Source organism: Macrobrachium nipponense, chromosome 9, assembly GCF_015104395.2.
Source record: "Macrobrachium nipponense isolate FS-2020 chromosome 9, ASM1510439v2, whole genome shotgun sequence".
Lineage (NCBI taxonomy): Eukaryota > Metazoa > Arthropoda > Malacostraca > Decapoda > Palaemonidae > Macrobrachium > Macrobrachium nipponense.
Genome location: NC_061110.1, coordinates 7,350,912 through 7,373,888, shown reverse-complemented (window position 1 = coordinate 7,373,888; position 22,977 = coordinate 7,350,912). Strand labels below are relative to the sequence as shown.

Below are 22,977 nucleotides of genomic sequence, written 5' to 3'. Positions count from 1 at the left end.
ACTAATGGTTACTATAATGCATATGTAGTAATCCATCTACAAGGCTACTACTACTTATGATTAAACTTCAGGAGGAGTGAAACACAACTTAAATTTCCACAATAGGTACCGAGTTGGCTTGGCAGTTAGGGCAATTGAACAAATAGATAGTATAGTGTTGATTCAGCAGTTTTGATCTCTTACCTTTCAATTGCTGTAGGCCATTGTTAGTCATATTGAGAGTGGGTGTAAGACCTCACTTGCAAAGTGTGTTGAGGAGTAGGGTGAAAATCATGTTGACCCCATTGAAATTTGTGCATGATATACTGTAGTTCTCGTAGGGATTTATAAGTTCAAGACATCAGCAAGAAATGGTAGTGAATGAGACTCTTCATGGTAGAAAAGATTCGCACACCGTAGATTTCTGCTTGCTCTTAGCCAACTCGTTCTCTTTATTTTACCATTGTATTTATAATTTTGTACCCTCATTGCATGGTGAATATTTTATTCCCTCAGTAGGAGCATAGCCATTCTATAAATGTCTAAATGGTGCAGTTCCACTGCAGGTCTTGCAAAAGGCTTTTATAAGATACTTAAGAACCAAGATGTTCCTACAAGAGGACTCGCACAGACGCAGATCGACCCCACAGCCAGCCAAATGTCCAACTCTTGGGAGTTGGTCGGAACATTTCTTCTTGTACTTCATCTTCTGAAAACACAAAACGTCGCTATTTTTGATGGCTTCGTCTCCAGCTTTCTCTTTTGATCTCGCCTCTGAATGTGGCATCTCGGTTGTTGAAAGCCCAGCCTGTTTAGTCTTGTCAAGAGAGAATTGTTTGAGGCTGCCATCAAAGTAGCTCATCCATCCCTGTTCCTACTCCTCCTCTTGACCCTATCACACCTTATCCTAATACCACAAAGTCCCCAGACCATGGAAGTCCCATGAAAATTCTCAAGTGTGCCAAGGAGCTAAGAGAAGTTTGCTTAGATATGCATCAAGTTTGTGCACCCATAGACTATTTTTGAACCCAAATAGTTATTACTTTGAAATGCTAAATTCATAATAGTCATTTTATGGCACTGAGTGATAATCGTGAGACTTCTTTTTCTTATTTTTTCTCTTAATCCACCCTCAAACCGAATTTGACCTGACTTGACCTGTGTGTGAGCATACTGACCTAACGTAACACGTATTGACTTATATGCTTATTTTTTTTTTTCCAACGGTGTTTATATTTTGTAGACTTCAGTTACTGCGTAATTGAAATCTTGAACTTGGCCGAATATTATCTCAAGGAAATTCCAGTACATACACATCAAGTCAAACCTGTGTGCTCTCTAAATTAGGCTCCTAAACCAAAAGAAAGACGAGACATTAATTGAAGTCTATTTTTTTTTTTTTCTTTTTTTTTTTTTAAGTTCCCCCACAAATTTTTATTTTTCTGCATGGTTTTTCAGTAATACCGGGTGTGACCAGGCTTATTTTTATCATTTTGTTTGTTAGTCACTTTTTTAAAGATTTGAAGCATGAAACTTGACTATTGTTTTGGTGTTATTTATTTTGCTGTATTGTATTTTGTCTAATGGTACTGATACATCTTTGTAAGGGTTGATTTTGTTGTAGTTTCAGCTGTATTAAAGTTCTTTCAAGTTTCACACATTCATAATATTGAACATGTCATCGGTACCATTAGATTTTTAGAAAGTATTTGAATTTTTTTGGCTTATATCTCCCATTTTATATGTATAATAGTTTTTGTTTTATTTGGTTACTTTTTTTTTTTTTTTTAACCTTGCATGTGTGTGTGTTTTTGTTTTGTTTGCAGACGATCTAGTAGCCGAGAAGGACAAAAATAGAGTGTTGCAGGCAGATATGGAAGCCACTCTACAGGACATCCAGAATATGTAGACATGCCACTACAAGCCCCTTATAATCTGAGGAAGCAGACCCACTCACAGGTTGGGATGATAAGCTCGCGTTCAGAAAAATTTCAAATGATGCTTAACGCTTAACTACTTTTCATCTCTTCTCATCATTGGTACTCCAGTTTACCGATTATCCTCAGCACTCTTCGTAATTCGCTTAGAACTTTCGAGTAACCCAAAATAGTATTTAATTTTCCCCCTTTGCCACCTCATGCGTTTAAGTGGTCTTTAGATTTCAAGAGCTAGTTTGTAGGTGTACGTGAATTGCGTACTCGCTTATTTTGCTGCGATGACCCAAATCCTAATGAAAATTGTTCCTACCCATTTATCTCAATTAGATTTGCAAGCAAACTTAAGCGCATCAAGCAGGATATATCTTGACATTAGTTCGTCGGGTACTTGACTTAGTTAAGATTCAATATTACAGTATACTCATAGCCATTGCTAGCTACATCTGCCTTGCTCCCTTTTTTTTCCACTCTGTGAATTGCTGCTTCCTCTGACCAACACAAATTGCTGCTCTTGCTTTTAAGGGGAACATTCTTGGTTAAATTTCACTCAAAACACCTGATGCATTATGTAGGAACACTCACTGTATAAAGGCTGCATGGGGTTTATTACAAAAAGGGTAAGAAGCACAGTATGAACTTCAGTAAATCTTTCAACAAGGTGAATCGCCTCACCCTAAAATAATCAGACTGTAGAAACTACCATATTTAGTTCCTTGTTATCTTATAGTAATGAAAAGCCAGATTAACATAAGTCCAAAAATGATAATGACATTTCTACTCAGTAGGGTTGTGGTTCCAAACCAAAGGTTTTAATGAAACTAATATTTGTGTGTATTTTGCTGGTTGCTAACACGAGAAAAGCTGCAGGGTTCTCCCAACAGGCAGCAGCTCAATCCTCTCTTTGGAGTTGGCTCTGAAATATTAGCCATTAAAGATGATGAGCTGTTCTGTATCTTGATAAGTGATTTAAAGAGAGGATTTTGCTCGTCAGTTGGGGAACCCTCTCCTGATCATATGTAAAAGAATGGTTTTCCAATGGCATCTTTTGGTACTAACCCCAATCTTTTTTTGTCCTCTTTCTTCCATTGCAGACGAACTTGTCATTCAGAAGGAGAAGTACAAGTCGATAACCGACGAACTGGATCAAACCTTCACTGAAATGAGTGGCTATTGAGCTACACTACTACCACTACTACTACCACTACTACTAGCCTACTACTACTACTACTACCACTTCTACTACTACTACTACTACTGCCACCACTACTATCATAATAATTTGTCTACTCGCAAGCTGCTAGTTTTTAACCCGAATTCCTCGGAACCAAATTCAAATCTCTCCCCTTACTATCAAAGTAGTTAGTGAGGGTGTAGTTTGACCGGGCGTCACAATGTTGCTGTTGAAGTTTTGTGCTATTCTTGACTTGCCTTGGTGACCAACAGCACCCACTGCCCAAGATACAGTAATTCTTTAAAAAATGAGCAAAAAAAAAAAATAATGGTGAGCTTCTTCAAAGCTATCATCCTACCCCCTCCCCCTCCCACGTAACTATGGTGCAACCATAGCAGCATTGAGAACATTGTAAGTTTCCTGCTGGAGGTGACAGAGATGAGGAGGATCTCGCCAGATGTTTTCTCTCGAGGTCCTCTCTGAAATGTCCTGAAGCTCCTTGCAGGCAAACGGTGGCGTCTTGATGCTGATGGTGCTGACGTAGAGGGGGAGGCCTTGTGTTTTTGTGGGAGGAGGATCATGGTGCAAGCTGCGTAAGCATGCATGATGCTTAAGATGTGTGTGAGTGCATGTGAGTATGAAAGTGTGCGCAAGCAAGCGTGCTTTCAAAGCTCTTGTGGCAGCAGGTGGTGTTGGCGGCCAGTTTTATGTAAAATATTTAAATCAGCCCAACAGCAATGTGTGTGTTTTTATTGAATGTATTGGCCCTGGTCTGTCTTCTCCCAGACCCTTCCCTCCCCATTCCATTTCAGTCCTTGTCCCACCCCCACCATCCCATCCCATCCAAGACAGCAAACAACCTCTCCATTGTGTTTTTTGAAAGAAAAAGAAATGTCTTCTTATTGTACCGGAGGACTGGTTTTCCTTCGGGAGCTTATACTGCCGTCTGCCGGTCATTTGAGGGTAACGAGAAACTGCAAAGGGAATTATTGAGATGAGTGATCAAGCAAATGGCCTGTGGATTCACTTTAGCTGTTGTTTCAGCACGACTAATTTTATCTTCTTACGGTGATGATGATGATGCCGATAAGGGTATATACATATATAGGTAGTGCTGGACAGCATCATCAAGTAGAACTCTAGACCCTTGAAGATTGAAATATTGTATCTGTACAATTTTATACTTAAACGACTATGATGATGATTAAGAGAGAAAAGTGTTTTTCCCCCCCACATTTGATTTTATGCAATTGTAAATAAACTTTTAGGTAATTTTTCTAAATATATGCATAAGGTGTATGTTTTTTCTGAGGGTGGTGTTGGGAGAGTGTGTGAATGCGGCTTCTAACTAGAGACGCTCTCCCTCTTGTCTTCAACATATCTTCAGCATTTTATGACTCCTCCAACATGCGTTGAACATTACTCCAACATGTCCTCAACATATCTGACATGTCTCCAACATGTCCAACATTTCTTTCGCCCTTTCCTCGAATCCATTGTTGTAATTTATCGCCATTATTTGATGACATCTCCCCCACCCCCAACCCCACAATTGGAACCCCATCTGGCTACTGCTATTTACTACTACTGCCACTAGTTTGCCGCTCACAGGTCTTGATTGAATGATTGTTACTCTATTATCATTAAAAAGAATTAAACAAGTTAGTAGTAGTTTGTTAATGGATGACTTATAAAATAATTTTTTTTTTGTTTGATAATGGTCTCTGGCGGCGGCTTCTTTCAACTTCCTCAACTTGTATTTTTAATTTTTTCTCTAATTTTTCTTCTCAGTTGCCTTAAGCTTCTGGGAGCTTAGAGCTATTTTTTTTTTATTAAGTTTTAAGTTTTCTCTTTGATAAGTTTATATAATTTATTAGACAGAGATGTGTCTGTATGATTTTTTTTCCATCTCTCTGTTTTTTTTTTGTTTTTTTTATGTTCTTTTGGGCGCTGTTCATTGATGTGTGTCTGTTAATCTCTTATTTCCAGACGAACTGGTTAACGAAAAGGAGAAGTACAAGTCAATTACCGACGAGCTCGACCAGACATTCAGCGAACTGTCTGGCTACTAAACTATTACATTACAACACAATACCCACTGCTGTTTATTTACTACAACTCTTCTTCTCCTCCTCCTCCTCTTCTTCTTCCTCTTCCTCCCACTACTTTACTACTCTTCTGCCACGTCTATCATATATTTTTTATTGTGCTATATTATTATATCATCACTATTATATCATGCTCCTCAGCTGGCCTTTATAATAATATAATAATCTCATGCTATCTTTAGAGACGATGCCTTTTGTTTTAATCACATTCACTTATAATTTTTTTTATTTTATTTTCCTCTTTTTATTATCATTATTATTATTATTATTATGAATGATTGTGTTGCATCTGATCACTCAGTAATGTTTTAGTATCATCATCTGTCGAGAATTGATCTCGCTTTATATATCTAATCTATTTATCACTTTTATTTGAGTCTCTCGTTGCCACTGAGGTCACTTTTATAATGTTTATTAAAACTGAATAAGATTCCAATCAATTTCATTTGAGAAACCTTCATATTTTGAAGTTCAATTCAGAAAGTTAGGTTTCTTGTGTTCTAGACTTGATAATAATAAAAATATTTAAAAAATAAAGTATTTATTATATACAAAACTTTACATTTTTTTATTTTCAACTTATTTTGTGACGAGGAACGAAAACTTATAATATATTTATATATAACAGTACCGATGACTGTCAAATCAATATATATATTATCTCTCACTTTCTCACTCACGTGGAGTTAATCAGTTTAGCGAGTCATAGAAAATAAAAAAAAAATAAAAGCAAAACAGCTGCTTCTCGACCATCATCTGCCATCAGGAGTTGAGCAGCTGTCGTTGTAATGCCTGTCAAAAAAAAATCTCTCACCCATCTGTTACAGATGAACTTGTAAATGAGAAAGAAAAATATAAGAACATTGCGGATGAGATGGACCAGGCGTTCTCTGAACTGTCAGGGTTCTAATGTGTGGCCCTTAAAGGCTGGTTGGTTGGTGGGCGCCTGTTTACACTATGGTGCTCCGATTAAAAAAAAAAAAAAAAATGGGTTGGCGCGCGAGGGAGGGGGAGAAGTGTGGCGCCCTCCGTTCGGCCGGTGGGTTCGGGCGTGGACGCCCCACATCCCGAAGGAGTGGCATGGTCCCCCACGCCACTCCTGAAGGCGTGAGTCGTTCGCGCTCGTTTACTCCTCGTCCGTCCAGAGGCCACAATTCCACCCCTCCAAGCGAGCCGCCTGCGGACTGACTTGACTGACGACCCGAGATGCGCCCCCCAACAACAACTGCAACATCATCTACAAAACTCCATCCACCATCTTATCGCCGCCGCCCAACCCATCATTGCTCTATTAATGATGAAACGTCCGCCGTGTCTCGAAGAGTTTGGCCTAGACTCATGTGTGGGTGGCGCTGTTGTGGTGTCTGGCTTCTGTCTGTGGGGCAAGTCATCTTAGCTTCCCCTGCGGAGCCAGGAGTTGCCAAGTTGATTTTGTACCTTCCTGTAGAAGCCTTGGACTTTTTAAAGGCAGCCCAACTCACTTGAGAAAAAGTTAAACTTTCCTTAATTTTTTTTCTTTTCTCTTCCTGTCTCTCTTCTTCTCTTGCTGTGTTGCCGTATGTAAGGGTGACAATTTTAAGGTTCACCTTCAGTGCTAGAGTTGCAATCAGTCCTATTGTGCATCCTGCATTTACATTATTTGGATTATCAATAATATATAAGTTAATAATATTATTCAAAACTTTAGAGAAATCTGGTTCTTATACTTACAGAATGATTGTACACTGTTTGTTTAACGTGTAATAAATTTTGTAAACAACTAATTGTTTTTTTCATATAAAAATTCCCAGTTGAAGAGTTACTTTCAATCTCCTCTGTGATTTTTGAGTAACCCAAGACAATGTTCTTTCAAATGATTGAAGCTGCTTTTAAAATCTAGTGTTTTGGTACAGGTTAAGTATTGTATTAAGCCATGTATGTGAAGTAACCCAAATAAAGGGTTGAATATTATTGCTTGGAGAGAATTATGCTCGGTGTCACAAATTTCATGTCTTGTTCCCACTGCTTGACCTAAACTATTGGCTTTTAAACTGTGTACCTGTAGAATGGGCCATCTTTTCAGGCTTGGAATATAACCTAGCTAAAGGCTTCTAAGAGCTGAATCTTGATTATACGGATGAACCGTGTTCCAATGGAATAACCCCACAGGGCCTTTGACTGCGAATTCAGGTTTCCACACGGTATGCAATGATTATCGCAAAACAATTGGCTGAATCTGTGGTAGTGCCATGTCATTAGACCAAACACTCATAAGCGCCCCAGTGGCGTGGCTGGTCTGGTGTTTGCTTCCCACCTCGTTGGTCTCGGGTTCGATTCTCGCCCATTCCATTGAGGAGTGAGAGATGTGTGTTTCTGGTGATACACTCGACGTGGTTCTGAAGTCAAGTAAAGCCGTTGGTCCCGTTGCTGAATAACCACTGGTTCCATGCAACGCAAAAACACCACCACAAACAAACACTCATAATTCAGTCTATTGCTAGACTACCAATTGAGCCTATTGAGCTGTATACAAAGTAAAAAGATAATTGAAATGTTCCCCATACTCTGAAGAGCTCGGAGAACCTGATGTCACTTCGCTGCAGTATTTAAGATTCACTAAGAACTTCAAATGCCTGTTGACTTAACGTAATTTCCAAAGGGTGTGGGAATGTTGCTTCACAAGTGACTGTTGTAACATCTCGTGTCCCAGAGCCTTTGTATTAGACCTAGGTAATTCTCATATATTTCGTAGTGTCAAATGTAACATGCGGTTGAAGAACTTAAAAGAACTGTTGCTATGGGACTACCTATATCATGAGCCTTTGAATGATTTGACTGCATACTTTGCTTGTCTAAATGTCCATGCAAGTGAAGAAACTCTGGAAAACTGTATGAGAAATTAATTAATTTTATAGAGGGAAGAAGAATAGTAAGAGTCTTGTGCTGAGCCAACAAGGGAACCTTGATGTTTTCCGGATTGAGTGGAAAAAATGAGCCACGAAACTGAGACACTTATGTGTAAAGAGATAATAAGTCCCTCTCAAGACCTGTGCTGCTGAAGTGAAGATAAGGACCAACTAGATTTGGTGAAATGGAACTGACGCAGAATTTCAATAACAGTTTGTTGCAAGAAAGAGAGAGAGAGAGACTAATACTTTCTTGTCTGTGTTTGCTTACGTACCACATTGTGGTTCCTTGTGCTCTAAATACTACCACAAAGTTCCATTATATATAATGAGAATCCTGCTTTCTGTTACTAAAGTGAAACAAATGACTAAAATGGCATGGTGTGCTGAACACATGCATATATATCTGAAGCCCCTTGCCCTACTTCTAGACTGTCCAGTTAATGCTGTACAAAATAACTAAACTTGCCAAGATTTTCAACTACCCACTTTTGTGAGTTCGATCTTTGACAGACCTTGAGCATATTCCTTCTTTTACATCTTCAGTGGCACTTTTGACTTTATTTTTCTTGATCTTCAGTAACTCGTGCACCTGCAACAAAGTTCACGGCACCTGCAGTAGACAGTCAGGGTAGCCATCTATCACTAATTTCTGTAGTCTATCTGTCATTACGTTCTGTTAGAATGAACTTTTTCTACTCGACTGTTGTCAGTTCCTCACACATATCTTTGTTATTTTTCATTTTTGTTTTATTATTGTTTTATAAAATATGAGGCGTCTTAAGACAGTGAAGAGCGTCAGTTCGAGTGGCTGGACAGGATAATAATATCCAGAAAATAAATGAGGTACAGTGCTTAAGAATAGATCTGGGATAAAACACCACAGCAGCACTGAGAAGTAATAATTAGGGGAGTTAGAGAACAGAGAGGAGAGAAGAGAAGAAACAGGGAAGAAGGTAAAGTAAAAGGCTAATAAAAAGTGGGCGCATACTGTGGAACGAAGGGACATAGCAAATAGTCCTTTTTAGTAATGCCTACAGTGAGGTGCTACATTGATTGCACTAATCTTTGGAAAGAACCCTGGACTTTAAAATAGTTCAGAAGGCACATCAGAGGGTGAGTGACACTCCATCTTTCTTGTGCCCAGCCCAATTTTTTTGGTTAATTTGATGGTCACGTGACCAAGCCTCTCAATTCTGTTCAAGGTGTCTAGGATTATTATTATTATTATTATTATTATTATTATTTTGGAAGGAGACCCTCTTTCAAACAAGTTTTTTATTGAAAGATATTGCTGCATCAGCTGCATTCAACTTGTAAATAGTCTTCTCTATTTTTCTAACAATAGCTTTCTCTCTGCTACTACAACTGGCGAGTATTGCGCCTATATTACTCATCAGGAGGAGTCAATTTCGGGGATATTGCTTAATATTTATTTATTTGTCACAGTACATGAACAAATAAAAAATACAATTCGATCTAGTGGCCAACGTTTCTCTCGGTATCATCCGAGCATGATCACGGCAGTGGATCGGAGTAGACTGTAGGTGTTGTCAAGATCTACTCAATATATAGCGGCAGGTCAGCAGGGGGTCAACCGCGAGCTGCGTTTTCATTGGCTGGTGGCGCAGTGCGCTCCAGCTATTGGTTGAAAGAAGTTTTCTTCAAGACGCTTCTCGTCGTTGAAGGTTGCGCTGTTGCAGCCTAGCTGATCGTCGAGGCTGGGGCAAGACTTCCCCGCGCTGTGTCACGACGGCTCGCGTTGTCATTGGCTGATGGGCTGCTTGTCTCATCTGGTATTCTTTGATCGGGAGTGTCGTTCGGTCTGGTATTATTTGTGCTATTATTTATGCACATAGGTCTCCTTAGGTTGGTGGGGAGGAAGAGCACTTCCTGCGTCGTATTCAATGAGGGCTTCTCTTGTTGTATGAGAGTGCCTCGAGCAGTCGCAAACGCCGTTGGTCAGGAGCCCTCCCTATTATCTTAATATTCTTGATAATACCGTCGCGGGAGATGGCTTCCTGGTGTGCTGTCATGGTATGGTTTTTAATTGCCCCTTCTTGTGCGTGGCAAGAAATCCTCTTGGACAGTTTCATAGAAGTCATACCAACGTAAGAGCCGGGACATCCACGGACGGGGCATGAGAATTGGTAGACTACATTCGACTGTTTCAAGAGGTCTCTTGCTGGGGGGGTCGGGTTGTTCTTCATGATAAGGTCGCGACCTTATCATGAAGAACAACCCGACCCCCCCAGCAAGAGACCTCTTGAAACAGTCGAATGTAGTCTACCAATTCTCATGCCCCGTCCGTGATGTCCCGGCTCTTACGTTGGTATGACTTCTATGAAACTGTCCAAGAGGATTTCTTGCCACGCACAAGAAGGGGCAATTAAAACCATACCATGACAGCACACCAGGAAGCCATCTCCCGCGACGGTATTATCAAGAATATTAAGATAATAGGGAGGGCTCCTGACCAAACGGCGTTTGCGACTGCTCGAGGCACTCCTCATACAACAAGAGAAGCCCTCATTGAATACGACGCAGGAAGTGCTCTTCCTCCCCACCAACCTAAGGAGACCTATGTGCATAAATAATAGCACAAATAATACCAGACCGAACGACACTCCCGATCAAAGAATACCAGATGAGACAAGCAGCCCATCAGCCAATGACAACGCGAGCCGTCGTGACACAGCGCCCGGGAAGTCTTGCCCAGCCTCGACGATCAGCTAGGCTGCAACAGCGCAACCTTCAACGACGAGAAGCGTCTTGAAGAAAACTTCTTTCAACCAATAGCTGGAGCGCATTGCGCCACCAGCCAATGAAAACGCAGCTCGCGGTTGACCCCCTGCTGACCTGCCGCTATATATTGAGTAGATCTTGACACACCCTTACACAAGGGTGAATCCCATTGACCATCAGCTCAGGATATCAGAGCGACAAGAGGGAATTGGCAAACTCTCAAGAAAACCAGAACAGCCATCGCATAAATGACAGCACAACGAGAAGAAGTTCCAGAAGACTGCTGGGCCTGACCCAGGCTAACATCCCAAACATCTCTTGAGAATGGGCCACAGAACAGGGCCTGAAAGTACTCGAGTGTGGAGTAAAACTAAATGTAAATACTTAGAAGTAAACAAGTTACAAATTGAATTTGTGGGTTTCTTTTTCAATCTTCAGAAGAAAACTGAAAGAAGTTTTTGTTTGGTTCATTATTATTATTATTATTATTATTATTATTATTATTATTATTATTATTATTATTATTATTATTATTATTATTATTATTATTATTATTATTATTATTATTATTCAGAAGAAGAGGAAGAAGAGCCCTATTCGCATGGAGCAAGCACACAGGGACCATTAACTTGAAATTCAAGCTTTCAAAGAATATGGAGCTCGTTAGGAAAAAGGTAGAGGGAAATAAAGAAAGAACAGATCTCACTTATCAAAAGAGAAAAAATAGATTAATAAATCAATAAATAGGCAAAAATGTATTACAATGGAAGGAATTAGCAATAGGGTAGTTAATTTGCTTTGCATCTTTGCTTGGACTTCCGAAGTTCCAGTTGCACAACATATACTACTCGGGGAGATTGTTCCACAGTCCAACGGTATGAGGAATAAAGGACCTCTGGAACTTACAAGTTCGACAGCGAGGCATATTTACTGCATATTGGCGCTGCTGTTCAGCTAATCTGGTTGCTCATGGCAAGTAAAGGAGATCGGGAATCAGTTGTGAATGTGAAAGATCTCTATTAAAATACAACTCATGAAAAAATTGACAAACAAGATGGTCCATGTCATAAGTGCCAATAGGGAAGGTAGAATATGCAACAGTTTCAGGACCAAATGGTCTCCTTTTTAGGTCTCAAAGTAAACTATTATTGTCACAAGTGGTGCTCGTCCAGGGGTTTACGCGAGTTACCAATATAACGAACGAGTTTTCTTCTATCCAATCTTAAGCACGTCATAGAAAACCAAAAATTGTTTAACATTTTAGTCCTAACCATAAATATCTTATTTTCTTGTTAAACATGAATAATTCTGCACCAAACATATTTATAGTTAATATCAATACTTATATGATCTGTATATACTACATAATAACATTATATGCAAACAGACAATGAAACATATGTATGTTTTTGAGGAAGTTATAAATAACCTCTTTTAATGCTTTCTTTCCAAGCAAGAATAAGCGTATCTAATCAATATGAAAACCTCTATGCATAGCTGTCTAGAAAGGGGCCACTTACCCTTTGAAATGAAGGTATTACCTATAAAAAATTCAAAGTACTACTCACAAAGAATGTGATTTGTTTTTCTTCTAGAGTACGATAACCGGATTCGTACCGTGGCCTTGACGCCTTGTTCGTACCCAGCACGTGAACAGATTCAAAATACGTCGAGTCGAGTGGAATTTAGGCATAGCCTTTACAACGGCATCTCCTGAGCTCCTAGTTGACTTTAGTTTAAAAAATCATTGATTTTCTTCTCTCTTTTTATTGCTAGATGTTACGTATAAGTTCCCTCTTTTCCTCCAGCCTATTACGACTTATCGTGGCAACTTTTGAGAGCTGATGGACTCATTTTTCAGCATCACTTTAAGGCAACCTTGACTTAAATCAAACGTTGTGATAAATTCTGGGCTTTCCAATGCATCTAGAATCTTCTATGTTTTACGCCATACGAACACTATCTCTCAATAAGTGCAAGTTAATATTTTGACACTAGAGGGTTTCTTGTTTCAGGTGTAGCCTATACTCGGAATCCTTCATTTAGAGTGACTTTTTATGCTATTTTTGTACACCCAATTAACATACGATACCTCATTGCAACTCTTAGTCGGGATTCGTCGTTAGTGATCAATCAATTATTGTTATTATCGGGTAAATGCCATACTTGATCATTTTACTCCCTCTCTGTTATCGTCTTTTTTGGGAATCGAAGGAAAAGGCAACTCTCACGACAAAAAATAATCTAAAATCTGTCTAGTGAGACGAGATTAAAACTTTTGCATCATATAACTATTTTTTAAATAAGGAGAAATATAATTGCTTACGTATGGTGAAATTATATTACTTTATAATCGGACTGATATGAAAAATAACATACCTGAAAACGGCAACATTCACGGAGATAAATAATTTAAAATGTCTCGAATACGATAATGCAAAAGATTTCTCACCACGAAATTATATTTTAAAGAAGGGAAAATGTAATTGCTTACGTATGGCGAAATTATGTTACTTCATAATCGGACCGATATGAAAAATAACAAATTGCTAAAAAAAAAAAAAAGGCAACGTTCTTAGGGAAAATTAGTTAAAAAAAATATGTCTTATGAGATCGTATAAAAGATTTTGCCTCATTAAATTATTTTCTAAAAAAGATTAAATACCATTTTTACGTATGGTGAAACTACATTGAGCAAATGTAAGACTAATATGAGAAATAATTCAACTAACTGAACCCAGACGACACAAACAGCACGAGCAGGAGCGTTCCACCAGCGCAGCGAGCCCAGATTCTCGGTCTCGTGCGCATGCGCAGTCCATTCAAAACACTGCCCCGTGAGGACCAAGACGTTCCCGCAGAAGTGTTCTTCGCGCTCCCTCGACGCACCACTTCCAGAATTTTCTCCTTTTCCCTCCCGTAAATACTTCAAGGAGGCCTCCTCCTGCTGCCGTCGCCCGAGATGAATCTGAACCCGCAGTACCAACAGATCGGCGAGAGCTTCGCCAAGGAGTATTACGCCGTCTTCGATGCCGACAAGGAAGGGAGGGAAAAACTGGCCCATTTCTATCACGTGAGGACCTCAGAGGAGCTTTTTTATCCGTGTTTTCCCTTGACACTGGCTTTCAATTTTTTTTTGGTCGATATGGCCGTTGTTTGGTATGATTCGCAGCGCTTGTGTGTTCGTACGTCAAGGTTTGAGGAAGGGGTGTAACCTAATCAACATGGCATTTCAAAATTGTCCTAGCCAGGGACATCACAGAGAAACAGGACAATTTCTAGCTTAGTAATCACGCAAGGGTCATATTTGTGTTTTCTTGTGACACTAGCCTTCATTTTAGGTCAATTTGGGCACTACCCTATGAAATTTGTCATATCTGTTTGTACTAGGTAGTATCTTGGTGTTTAGCCCTAGTAACAAACCCGTCTTTTCCATAGATAGCTAGCTACCTACCTAATTATCTCCTTCAGACGTGTGTTTAGGGCTGACAAGTTGTGGGACTTTTTAGAACATTGTGTATGTACTACCTAGGTGGTTCTTCTTTTAGTCTGGGCTAATGAATGTTGATATCGGTTAGTACCTATGAAGAGAAAGGAGATGGGTAAGCATACGCTCGTGCCAAGTGTAAGGGTACAGCACCCTTAGGCAGGTAAGGTCTGGTTATGTCAGGGCATGATGTGCTAGGAAAGGTTAGGCTAAAGATGTTTTTGTTAGGTTGTACTAGTGGCCAGTGTCAGACCGCATGTCAGAACCTTGGCAATCCTGCTGATCTGTTTTTGATATTCAGTGTTAATCTGTTTGGGTAGTTTGCACATCTACGGTACACAGTTGTAGCTCCTATCTAAGTATCCAGTTGATCTTAACCCTGAGGCAACCGCACAGCCAAACAGTACCTACCTCTTGCCAGAACAAAGGAGCTTGCCAAGAATATTTAAATATGCAGATACTAATGCGCGAAGCGCTGTACTGCCACGTTCTTACTGACAGCACACATTAACAAGAAAATCGGCAGTCCGTGGATATGCACTCGCTCCATCCCTTCTTTACTGAGAAGCTTAACCAAATGTAATGTTGCGTTTGCCACCGAACCGATTTTTTCAGTAATTAAATAAATGAATATAAAGTAAATGGGTCACACTTTACGTGGCTAGTAAAATCATTCCTCTTCATGTATGAACTTTTTATTGAAGTTTTCCCAGAGAAAGAGAACAGAAAAATACAATTATATACTAATGGTTTTATACTTGTGTAGAAGATTTTTTACATTTTCACCCTTGTATGTCAAAAAAATGAATGGGGTTTCTTGGTTATATCTTTTTTTCACTTATAATTGTAATAAACAACAGCATCAGAGCATACAATACATTCAATGTTTACTGGCCAGAAGCGCAAGTCAAAATGACGTACCCTGACTTCTTTCCATTTGAGTTGCCACACTCAATACTATGAGCAAGTGTTGCCATGCAACTCTTTTCCTTCTATTTCAGAGAGAGATTACAGTTGTTTCCAAATACTAAAGTTTATCATTTATATACCATATGAATGTGTATGTGGATATATGTATACACAATATATATTCAAATGTCTGAATCTAGGTATCCAGCAATAATGTTTCTTTTGCTTCATTGTATGCCTGGCAATGTGTACCACCTTCCCGAGCACTCCAGTAATGTATGTTTTGCTCCAAACCCTTCAAACCGAAAATACCGAATCATAAGGTTTAGAACTGAGAAGTGGAAGGTTGGTCGTACCAGGTATTATGCAGTAGTCTTGAATGGTGGTACTCCGTGTACTCCAAAACAAACTGTTGGTAAAGAAGGGGCCAGTGGGGGTTTCTAAGGTCCCACCCCACAGCCAGGCTGGGGCATAGCGTGTTAAGTCAAATTAGGAAGAAGGTGAGGTCTGGCTAGGCCAGAACACAGCATCCTATCCTACAAAAGGTTGGGCTTGTTCAAGTCAGTTATCCAGACTGGATGGTGGTTGTCTTATGTATTTTATTGTGTGTTTTCGAATAATTATTAAAGACAATAGATACAAATTATATTATTAAAATATCTTTTCTTCAAGAAATTAAACCTGTTGATTTTATCCTCAATCTGGATGTTCCTGTGATTGGAATATACAGGCACCTATCATTGAAATATCCTGAATGAGGATAAGATTAACGGGTTGCCTAATCTTTTAAAATTGAAATGTATCTGAGTGCAAACACACAATAGATAACTTGGTACCTTCTGTATAGGGTTAAGTTTAGATAGCCTAATGCTGCAGAATAGTTTTTATGATGTGGAACTGCATGCGCTAGTTCTGCAATATATGACATATCCTTTTTGGTAATTCTACAGATGAGCTCTGCAGGATGCTGTGTTTAGTACTGGTCTCCTGGGGCTGGACATAAAAACATAAACAAGAAGACAGAAAATTCTTGGATTATCTCACTTGTATGACATTTTATACATCCCATTCTATATTGTTCACCAAAAGAATTTTATTGCTAAGTTTATGTCTAAATTATCTCCTATTTTTCAGGGGCTCTTAGCTTAGGATGTGTTCGTGTCGAAATAGGCTTTGTCTTTGATCTGCATTTAAACTGGCTGTGACCATCAGAACAGCGCATGTAGCTCTTCACTTTTTCCCAACTTAGTACATTGCGCTATGCATGATGTCAGGTTTGGGGTTGGGGGGCAGGGATAAACTTCCCAGGCCGGATAGGGCTTGGCACACTAGGATAGACTTAAATTTGGATACATCCTTGTAGAAATATGTTTGTGGTCTGATTTTAAGCTGATTGTGACCTGTAGAAACTGCTTAGGTAACTATATACAATATATGCAATTTAGATATACGTACAGAGCTACAAAAAACCTGTCTCCCAGTGTATTGAAGAAAACCTAAACAGCCTAAAGAAATACAGTACCCCAGTTCTATATGATTGAGGTTTACTCTTTTGTCTTTTATGCATGATTTTTTGTTCACTAATACTAATGCATAAGTAAACCCAAACATAATTGTCATTATAATCTGATTTATTTTTAAGGCTGTTAGGCTTGTTCTTGTTTATCCATGGACAGGGTCCTTCCTATACTGATATAGGGCTTGGAACATTGAGGGTTTCAATTTGGGATCTGACAACAGATCAGTTTTCCCAGGTACAAAAACCAATGCTTTTCATGATGATTCATTCCACCTCCCCACAATGGGGTAGTGCCATCAGTGTACCATACTTGGTGCAGAGTAGGTAATACTTGAGGTTCTTGGCAGCGTCACTTCTGCCCCTAGCTGTAACCCCTTGCATTCCTTTTACTGTACCCCCATTCATCTGAAGGAAATAGTGCTGGCTTTGGCCCTAGCTGGGTGAGTGAGGGCCCCCTCCCTCTTACCCACTTGCCACCTAGTCACAGTTGTTTCCAGCTTGTACTGAAGAATTCTCTTATGTAAAATTCTCTGGATTTTTAGAACTTGTATAAAAATAACTGGCTTTAAAAACTAGATATTTCTTAAGTCATAATTCACTTACAATAAGTTGATTAGTATTTTTCAGAGTTAAGTTGGATATATTGTTTATGGAAGCTTGCAAATACCGAATGAATTTTCATGTGCCGAGAGGTTACCATCCTATTACGTTACAGTTAACTGGTTTGTCTTTTTACAGGCGGAACTCTCGCTGATGTCCTTTGAGGGAATTCAGGTTCAAGGAGCAGCACGAATAATTGAAAAGATTAAGGTGAGTGTCGCTCTCTCTCTCACAGTCAATGTAGTTTTGTTTAAATGTTTAGGTGGCAAGTTATGACCTTTGGAATGTTACCATCCTAAATTCTATGTAAGATACCTTTACCATTCTTCATAATTATATGAATGTCAGTGAGGATAAAGGCAGCTGTGAGCTGGATGACGGAAAGTTAATTTTGTGTTTACTAACTAAAGAGTACGTATTGTTACCCAAAGCAATTTATGAATATTTCGGCATTTCATGCACAGATTATTAATCAATCTTAGGTGCTTGAAGGTTTTGTTCATATATAAGAGATGAAAATTGGAACAAAGTAGGTTGTGGCTGTTTTCTAGTTGTTTACAGTCGTTACATTTGTCTGACCCCATTTGTTAATTTATTTTTTCTTTAATAATTGATCTCTTCTCTCAGTAGTTCTTGTTAAGTTCGGCTACTTCTTTCAAGTCAGCACCAAATTCTTTGGAAGCTTGAATTTCAAGTAAGTGGCCCTTGAAGGCTTGTTCTGTATGCGAAAGCTCATCTTATCTATTGTCTCTTTCAGAGTTTAACTTTTAATAAAATAGCTCGTGCCATCACTGCAGTTGACTGTCAACCCACATTTGATGGTGGTGTATTGGTTAACATATTAGGACAACTTAAGGTGAGTCATTGAATGTGCTTCTGATGGATCAATTGATACATATTTATTTTTCTTTTACAGAAGATTGACACTAAAGACTAGTAATGATTTAGAAGTATGTACTACTGTACCTTCAATCCTAAGAGATTCTTAGGGAACATTTTCAAGGGAGGAAATTAGACAGTAGCTATTTGCTAATTGAAAAATTGAATGAGGTTTGCTGTTCTTTGGTTGAAATGGAATTTCTGTATTACAATTACGTACATATAAGCACTTTATATTGTTTTTAAGTGGTATTAGTCTCGCGTTGAACTATAAGTACTGTAAATTATGAAAAATATGTCGAGAAGTATTTTAAATTTTCAGTAAGGTGCATAGAGATTTTATTATCAAAGACCAAAGGTTGAGGTTATATAAGCAGGGAAGCTTTGCTTAAGAATATTGCCAAAGTGAATGATGACACATGGTGTTCAGTATATTTTAATGATAAAAAATTTTGAGAAACTGCAGCGAGTGATAATATGTATACTGTAGACACCACCCTACATAAGAAAATTCATCTTACAAACATTCAGATACAAACAAATGGGATTGCAAATTAAAATGTGTTCAGAGCACCCCTTTGCTACCCATAAGTTCAAATTTTGTTTTGCACATCTATTCGGTACTATAGAATTGTATATACAGTGTATTGGGTTTTAGGATGAAAGAATGTGCAGTACTGTATAGATTTTATATCATACCGTACTTGAATAGGCGTGAAGAGTACAGTAACCAGCTTACAAACAGTTCAACATTTACAAATGGCCATCCGAAACGTAACCCGTTTGTAAGTAGGGTGGTGTCTGTAGTTCGTGCATATCGCAAAGCATTTTTAGGTGTAGAATAACAGTGTGGATTTTATGCCAGATGGATGATGATCCCCCTCACGGGTTCAATCAGACGTTTGTGCTTAAACCGCTTGGAGACAGCTTCTTCGTCCAGCACGACATGTTTCGGTTGGCCCTCCACCACATTGCTGTTTGAGGGGAAGCCTGAAACTGTAGTCCTGAGAGGACATTGGTCTCAATATTACACCTCGGCATCATCATAGTTGTAAGACTTTCAGCTCTGAGGATTTGAGTCATGTGAACACGCATGCTGCTAACCTTTATTATTGATAGAAAGTAGCATTTTATTTTTCCCAATTTTGCTTTTTCTAGCCTTGAGTTACTGTATACAAGTAACTCTTTTGCCTTTTAAGATGCAGCATAAAAAAAAGTATTGCTCTGTTCAATGATCAATTTGGGAGATTCTTGGTTACTGTTAATATCTTAGCCATATTCAGAGTGCTGACAGTGTGACATATCTTTTTCTCCTCAAAAATGGCAGAAGGGTTATTTTGAATTGCAAGTGACCATATAATTTTGTAAATAACTTTTTATTATTTTTAAAATGTGTTTGAATTTTGCTCATAAATAGACCTACTTGCTATGAATTTTTTTTCTACTTTTACACTATAGCTATTTGCTGTTTGTTTTTCCTGTGTTCTGCCTTTCATGTGCTGTGAATTAATTTTCTTTGCTCGAGCAAAAAGTATTAAGTTATCATTCAAAACTTAAATGCAATTACACGGCAGTTTTAATCACTACGTACTGTATAATCTACCCATATTTTTCTTTACCCCCAGCTCTGTTTGTGTGAGAGTATTGAATGCACGATTTTTGTTTGTGTGGGAGTATTAAGTGCACAATATCTTTTTAATGCAAGTGACACCTGATTTATTCCATAACAAACTCATTCCTAAGAATTAGCTTTTTTGTCTGCATTAAGTTATCATAGGTTTCCTACTGCATGGGAGATCAAGCTATCATTCTCCAATTCTCAAGACGGTATCCTGATGCAGACCCTGTTGATGGGTAGTGCCATTAGTGCACCGTGTAGGCATTGCTTGAGGTTCTTGGCAGTGCCCCTCTGGCTCTCAACTATAACCTTTGCTATTCCTTTTTCTGTACATCTGTTCATATTCTCTTCCATCTTTCTTTCCGTCCTCTCTTAACAGTTCTTTTATTGCTTTTATTGTGCTACTTCGTGGATTTTCCCCTGTTACACCTCTTACACCTTTAAAGCCTTTTTACTCTCGTTTCCCTTTCAGCGCTGAATGACCTTATCATAGGTCCCAGCACTTGGCTCATAGTCAAAATTTGATATTCCAATCCTGTCCCAGTGCAGGTGATGCTACAGCATTTTACATCACAAGAATCTCCAAAGGGTTAAGGAGAGTGCCATATGTAAAAAATTTTTGTTAGAAAAGAATTTTCATAGCTGCATGCAAATATTTTTGGATCATGAAGTAGACAGAATCCCCCCAAAAATGTTCAGCCACATTTCAGTCACGTACATAAAAGATATTATGAAGATGAGGGAGTCAGGATTTATTTATAATAATTTCTCCAAAGGCAGCCAATGTACAATTGTTCTCAGTCAGGACGACTGAGAGAGTGCAGCTTGCGAAATTTGTGCTCAAACTTTTGTTAGCGTATTATGTGGTTGGGATATAGTGTGGAGTTCGTTGTTGATGAAAATGTGAAGAAGCACTTCCCTTATCTATTTTTAAGTATTGTTTTAGTTTTTAAGTGCCAGTTATTTGTGCTACCTACAAGTCAGTTAACTCAGCACTCTTAACTGAACTGTGTTGGAGTAATTGTAATAAGGCTAAATTAATATGTTACTCATTACTAGCGAGTTTACTTCTGATGAAAAGAGTATTTTGACACTTTGAACACGCACTACTGTTAGTTGAGGGTGCTTTATATACCAAACTGATCTTTTTAGTACAGTTTTATTGCGGTTGTAGAAATTGAACACCCTTAAGGTCTCACTCACGCTGTTGATGCCACCAGTTTGTATTGATGTCATTGATAAAGATCCTCCATTGAAAAACTAGGACTGTATAATTTTGAGGATTTAAAAATTTTTTAGAATCAAGGTTTCTGTTTAGCCATGATATTTTATCATTTAGTCATCTTTGTGGAATTGAGTCCTGTACATTCTGTTTGATTTTAGCTTCAAGATCCAGCTTTCACTATTATAGCAAGTGAGCATCTCCTCTGTTTTTCAGATGGATGAAGACCCAGTCCACGGATTTTCCCAGACCTTTGTCCTCAAGCCTATGAATGATTCATTCTTCATCCAACATGACTCCTTCCGCCTTGTCATCCATGATCACTAATCCATCTCTGTTGAGTTGTAATCATCCTGACCACCCAAAGCTTACCAATCAAAGTGTCTGCATAAGGAATGCAGTTGAGAGTGCCAGTTTGCAAGGAGGACTTTGCTTCTCACCATTGCGTCCTAAGGTAACTTACAAGCCAAAACGTTTGGTGTGTATAGGTACTGTTTGCACAGGAATTACAGTATTTCATTGTTATTTATTGAAAGGTTGATCTTTTTTATTGTAAGCATCAGGGTATAACTTATGATAGTATATTTCCTACAAGAGCATTTTCAGTTTTAAGGAATTGCTTCGTGATTGCGTTTATTACGAAAGTCTTGTCACTGATAATTTTTTAATGATAGCTATGACACAGTTTACATGTGTAATGTATTTATGGAAATTGTAACTGAAATCACATGCTACATTTTGAGGTTAGGGTGGTTGAACATATACGCTTATATGGTGTTCCAGAGTGGGGACATTATTGCTTTCATGTTTTGTGGTGCAGATGTAATTGTGGGAACAGTTGAACATGAAAATTTACTGTAATGAAATTTTTTACATTTTGTAATTCACAAATTAAGTATTGTAAGCTTCATGTAGACCCACACTTGCTTAAGTGGCTTGCTACATGAAAAAAACTGTAATCTAAGGAAATAGAGTACTGTAATCTGTTGTAATTTTAATGGTTAAAGCAATCTTTAGTGCTGCACTTACACTGAGCTTTTATGTAATTCTGACACACTGTGGAACAACTACATGCTCTTTTGATACAGAGATGGCTGAGCAGATTTCTAGTTTTGAATTTGTACATCTCTTCAGTCCAGTTGCAGCAAATTTGCCTTGTCAGATCTAGGTGATAGTGTGCCTAACAATAGCCAGTCTTTTCCTGATTTTGATCTTCGTCAACATGATGGTTATGTGTAATACTGTTGAAATTGCATAGATTAATATGACCTGAGATCATGTTCCATAAGATATCATTGCATCAGCTGTCATCATTCTTTAACAGTAGCTATTGTTTTTTTAATGTCAATATTACCTGGAGTGTCCTATGTTTTGTTCAAATACACATTCTTTTGAAATAAAAGTGTTTCTTTAGCATGCATAGCTTTCCCATCTCCCTTTGCTTATTTTAAGGCTGCGAAGTCTGAACTGCATTTTGAGGAAATTGACAGATGGTGATAGTTCTTTTGAACTTTTAAAAAAATTACTTGACATTGTTAGAACTCTAAACTTTGGTCATTGTAAGTGAATTGTAAAGTACAGGGAGACTTGTTTTAGGGTGGTAATGCATTACATCTTTACAATGCAATGGGAAAGTTGGTCTTTGAAGGCTTTATAGATTAAGTTCTGTTGTTACTGAGAGTAGTACTGGCTGGGTCAAGTTCTTTCTTGGTGAAGGAAGTGTTCCAATTCCCAATTTGTGTCATCCAGGGCTTCCTCTTACAGGTTATCCTAGTAGCTGTCTGAATGAAGCCTTCAGGTTCCTCTGTGGCACACTTCATTTATGTACAGCAGTCCCCAAGTTAAGGCGGAGCTCCTTTCCTTTCTCAACAAAAAAAATTGCAGAGATCCTTTCCTTTCTCAACAAAAAAAAAAGATT

At 38.5% G+C, this 22,977-nt stretch overlaps 2 protein-coding genes across 43 annotated transcripts in view; both read left to right on the top strand.

The window, feature by feature from the left end:
* The window catches only part of LOC135217912 (tropomyosin Mac r 1.0101), a 69,005-nt gene extending 62,051 nt beyond the window's left edge, over positions 1-6,954 (top strand). For 18 of the 41 annotated variants that reach the window (XM_064253980.1, XM_064253975.1, XM_064253986.1 and 15 more), the window contains one exon: positions 5,077-6,954. In XM_064253980.1, the coding sequence (XP_064110050.1) occupies positions 5,077-5,159 (83 nt within the window). In that variant the 3' untranslated portion in view covers positions 5,160-6,954. Of the gene's footprint in view, positions 1-1,805; positions 1,939-3,007; positions 3,930-5,076 lie in introns of those variants that run through there. The other 23 variants (XM_064253988.1, XM_064253983.1, XM_064253970.1 and 20 more) reach the window with 4 other exon arrangements.
* Positions 6,955-13,629: 6,675 nt separating this feature from the next.
* Positions 13,630-22,461, top strand: LOC135218325 (probable nuclear transport factor 2). Of its 2 annotated transcripts, XR_010315287.1 has the most exons (5): positions 13,630-13,898; positions 17,479-17,550; positions 18,098-18,196; positions 19,085-19,270; positions 21,276-22,461. XR_010315287.1 is itself a non-coding variant. In XM_064254554.1 (4 exons), the coding sequence occupies exons 1-4, from the start codon at positions 13,788-13,790 to the stop codon at positions 21,384-21,386; spliced, it is 393 nt and encodes a 130-aa protein (XP_064110624.1). In that variant the 5' UTR covers positions 13,635-13,787; the 3' UTR covers positions 21,387-22,461. The 2 variants fall into 2 exon arrangements, 1 of the variants encoding a protein (XP_064110624.1); XM_064254554.1 differs by lacking the exon at positions 19,085-19,270 and having other exon boundaries at positions 13,635-13,898.
* The last annotated feature ends 516 nt before the right edge of the window (positions 22,462-22,977 follow it).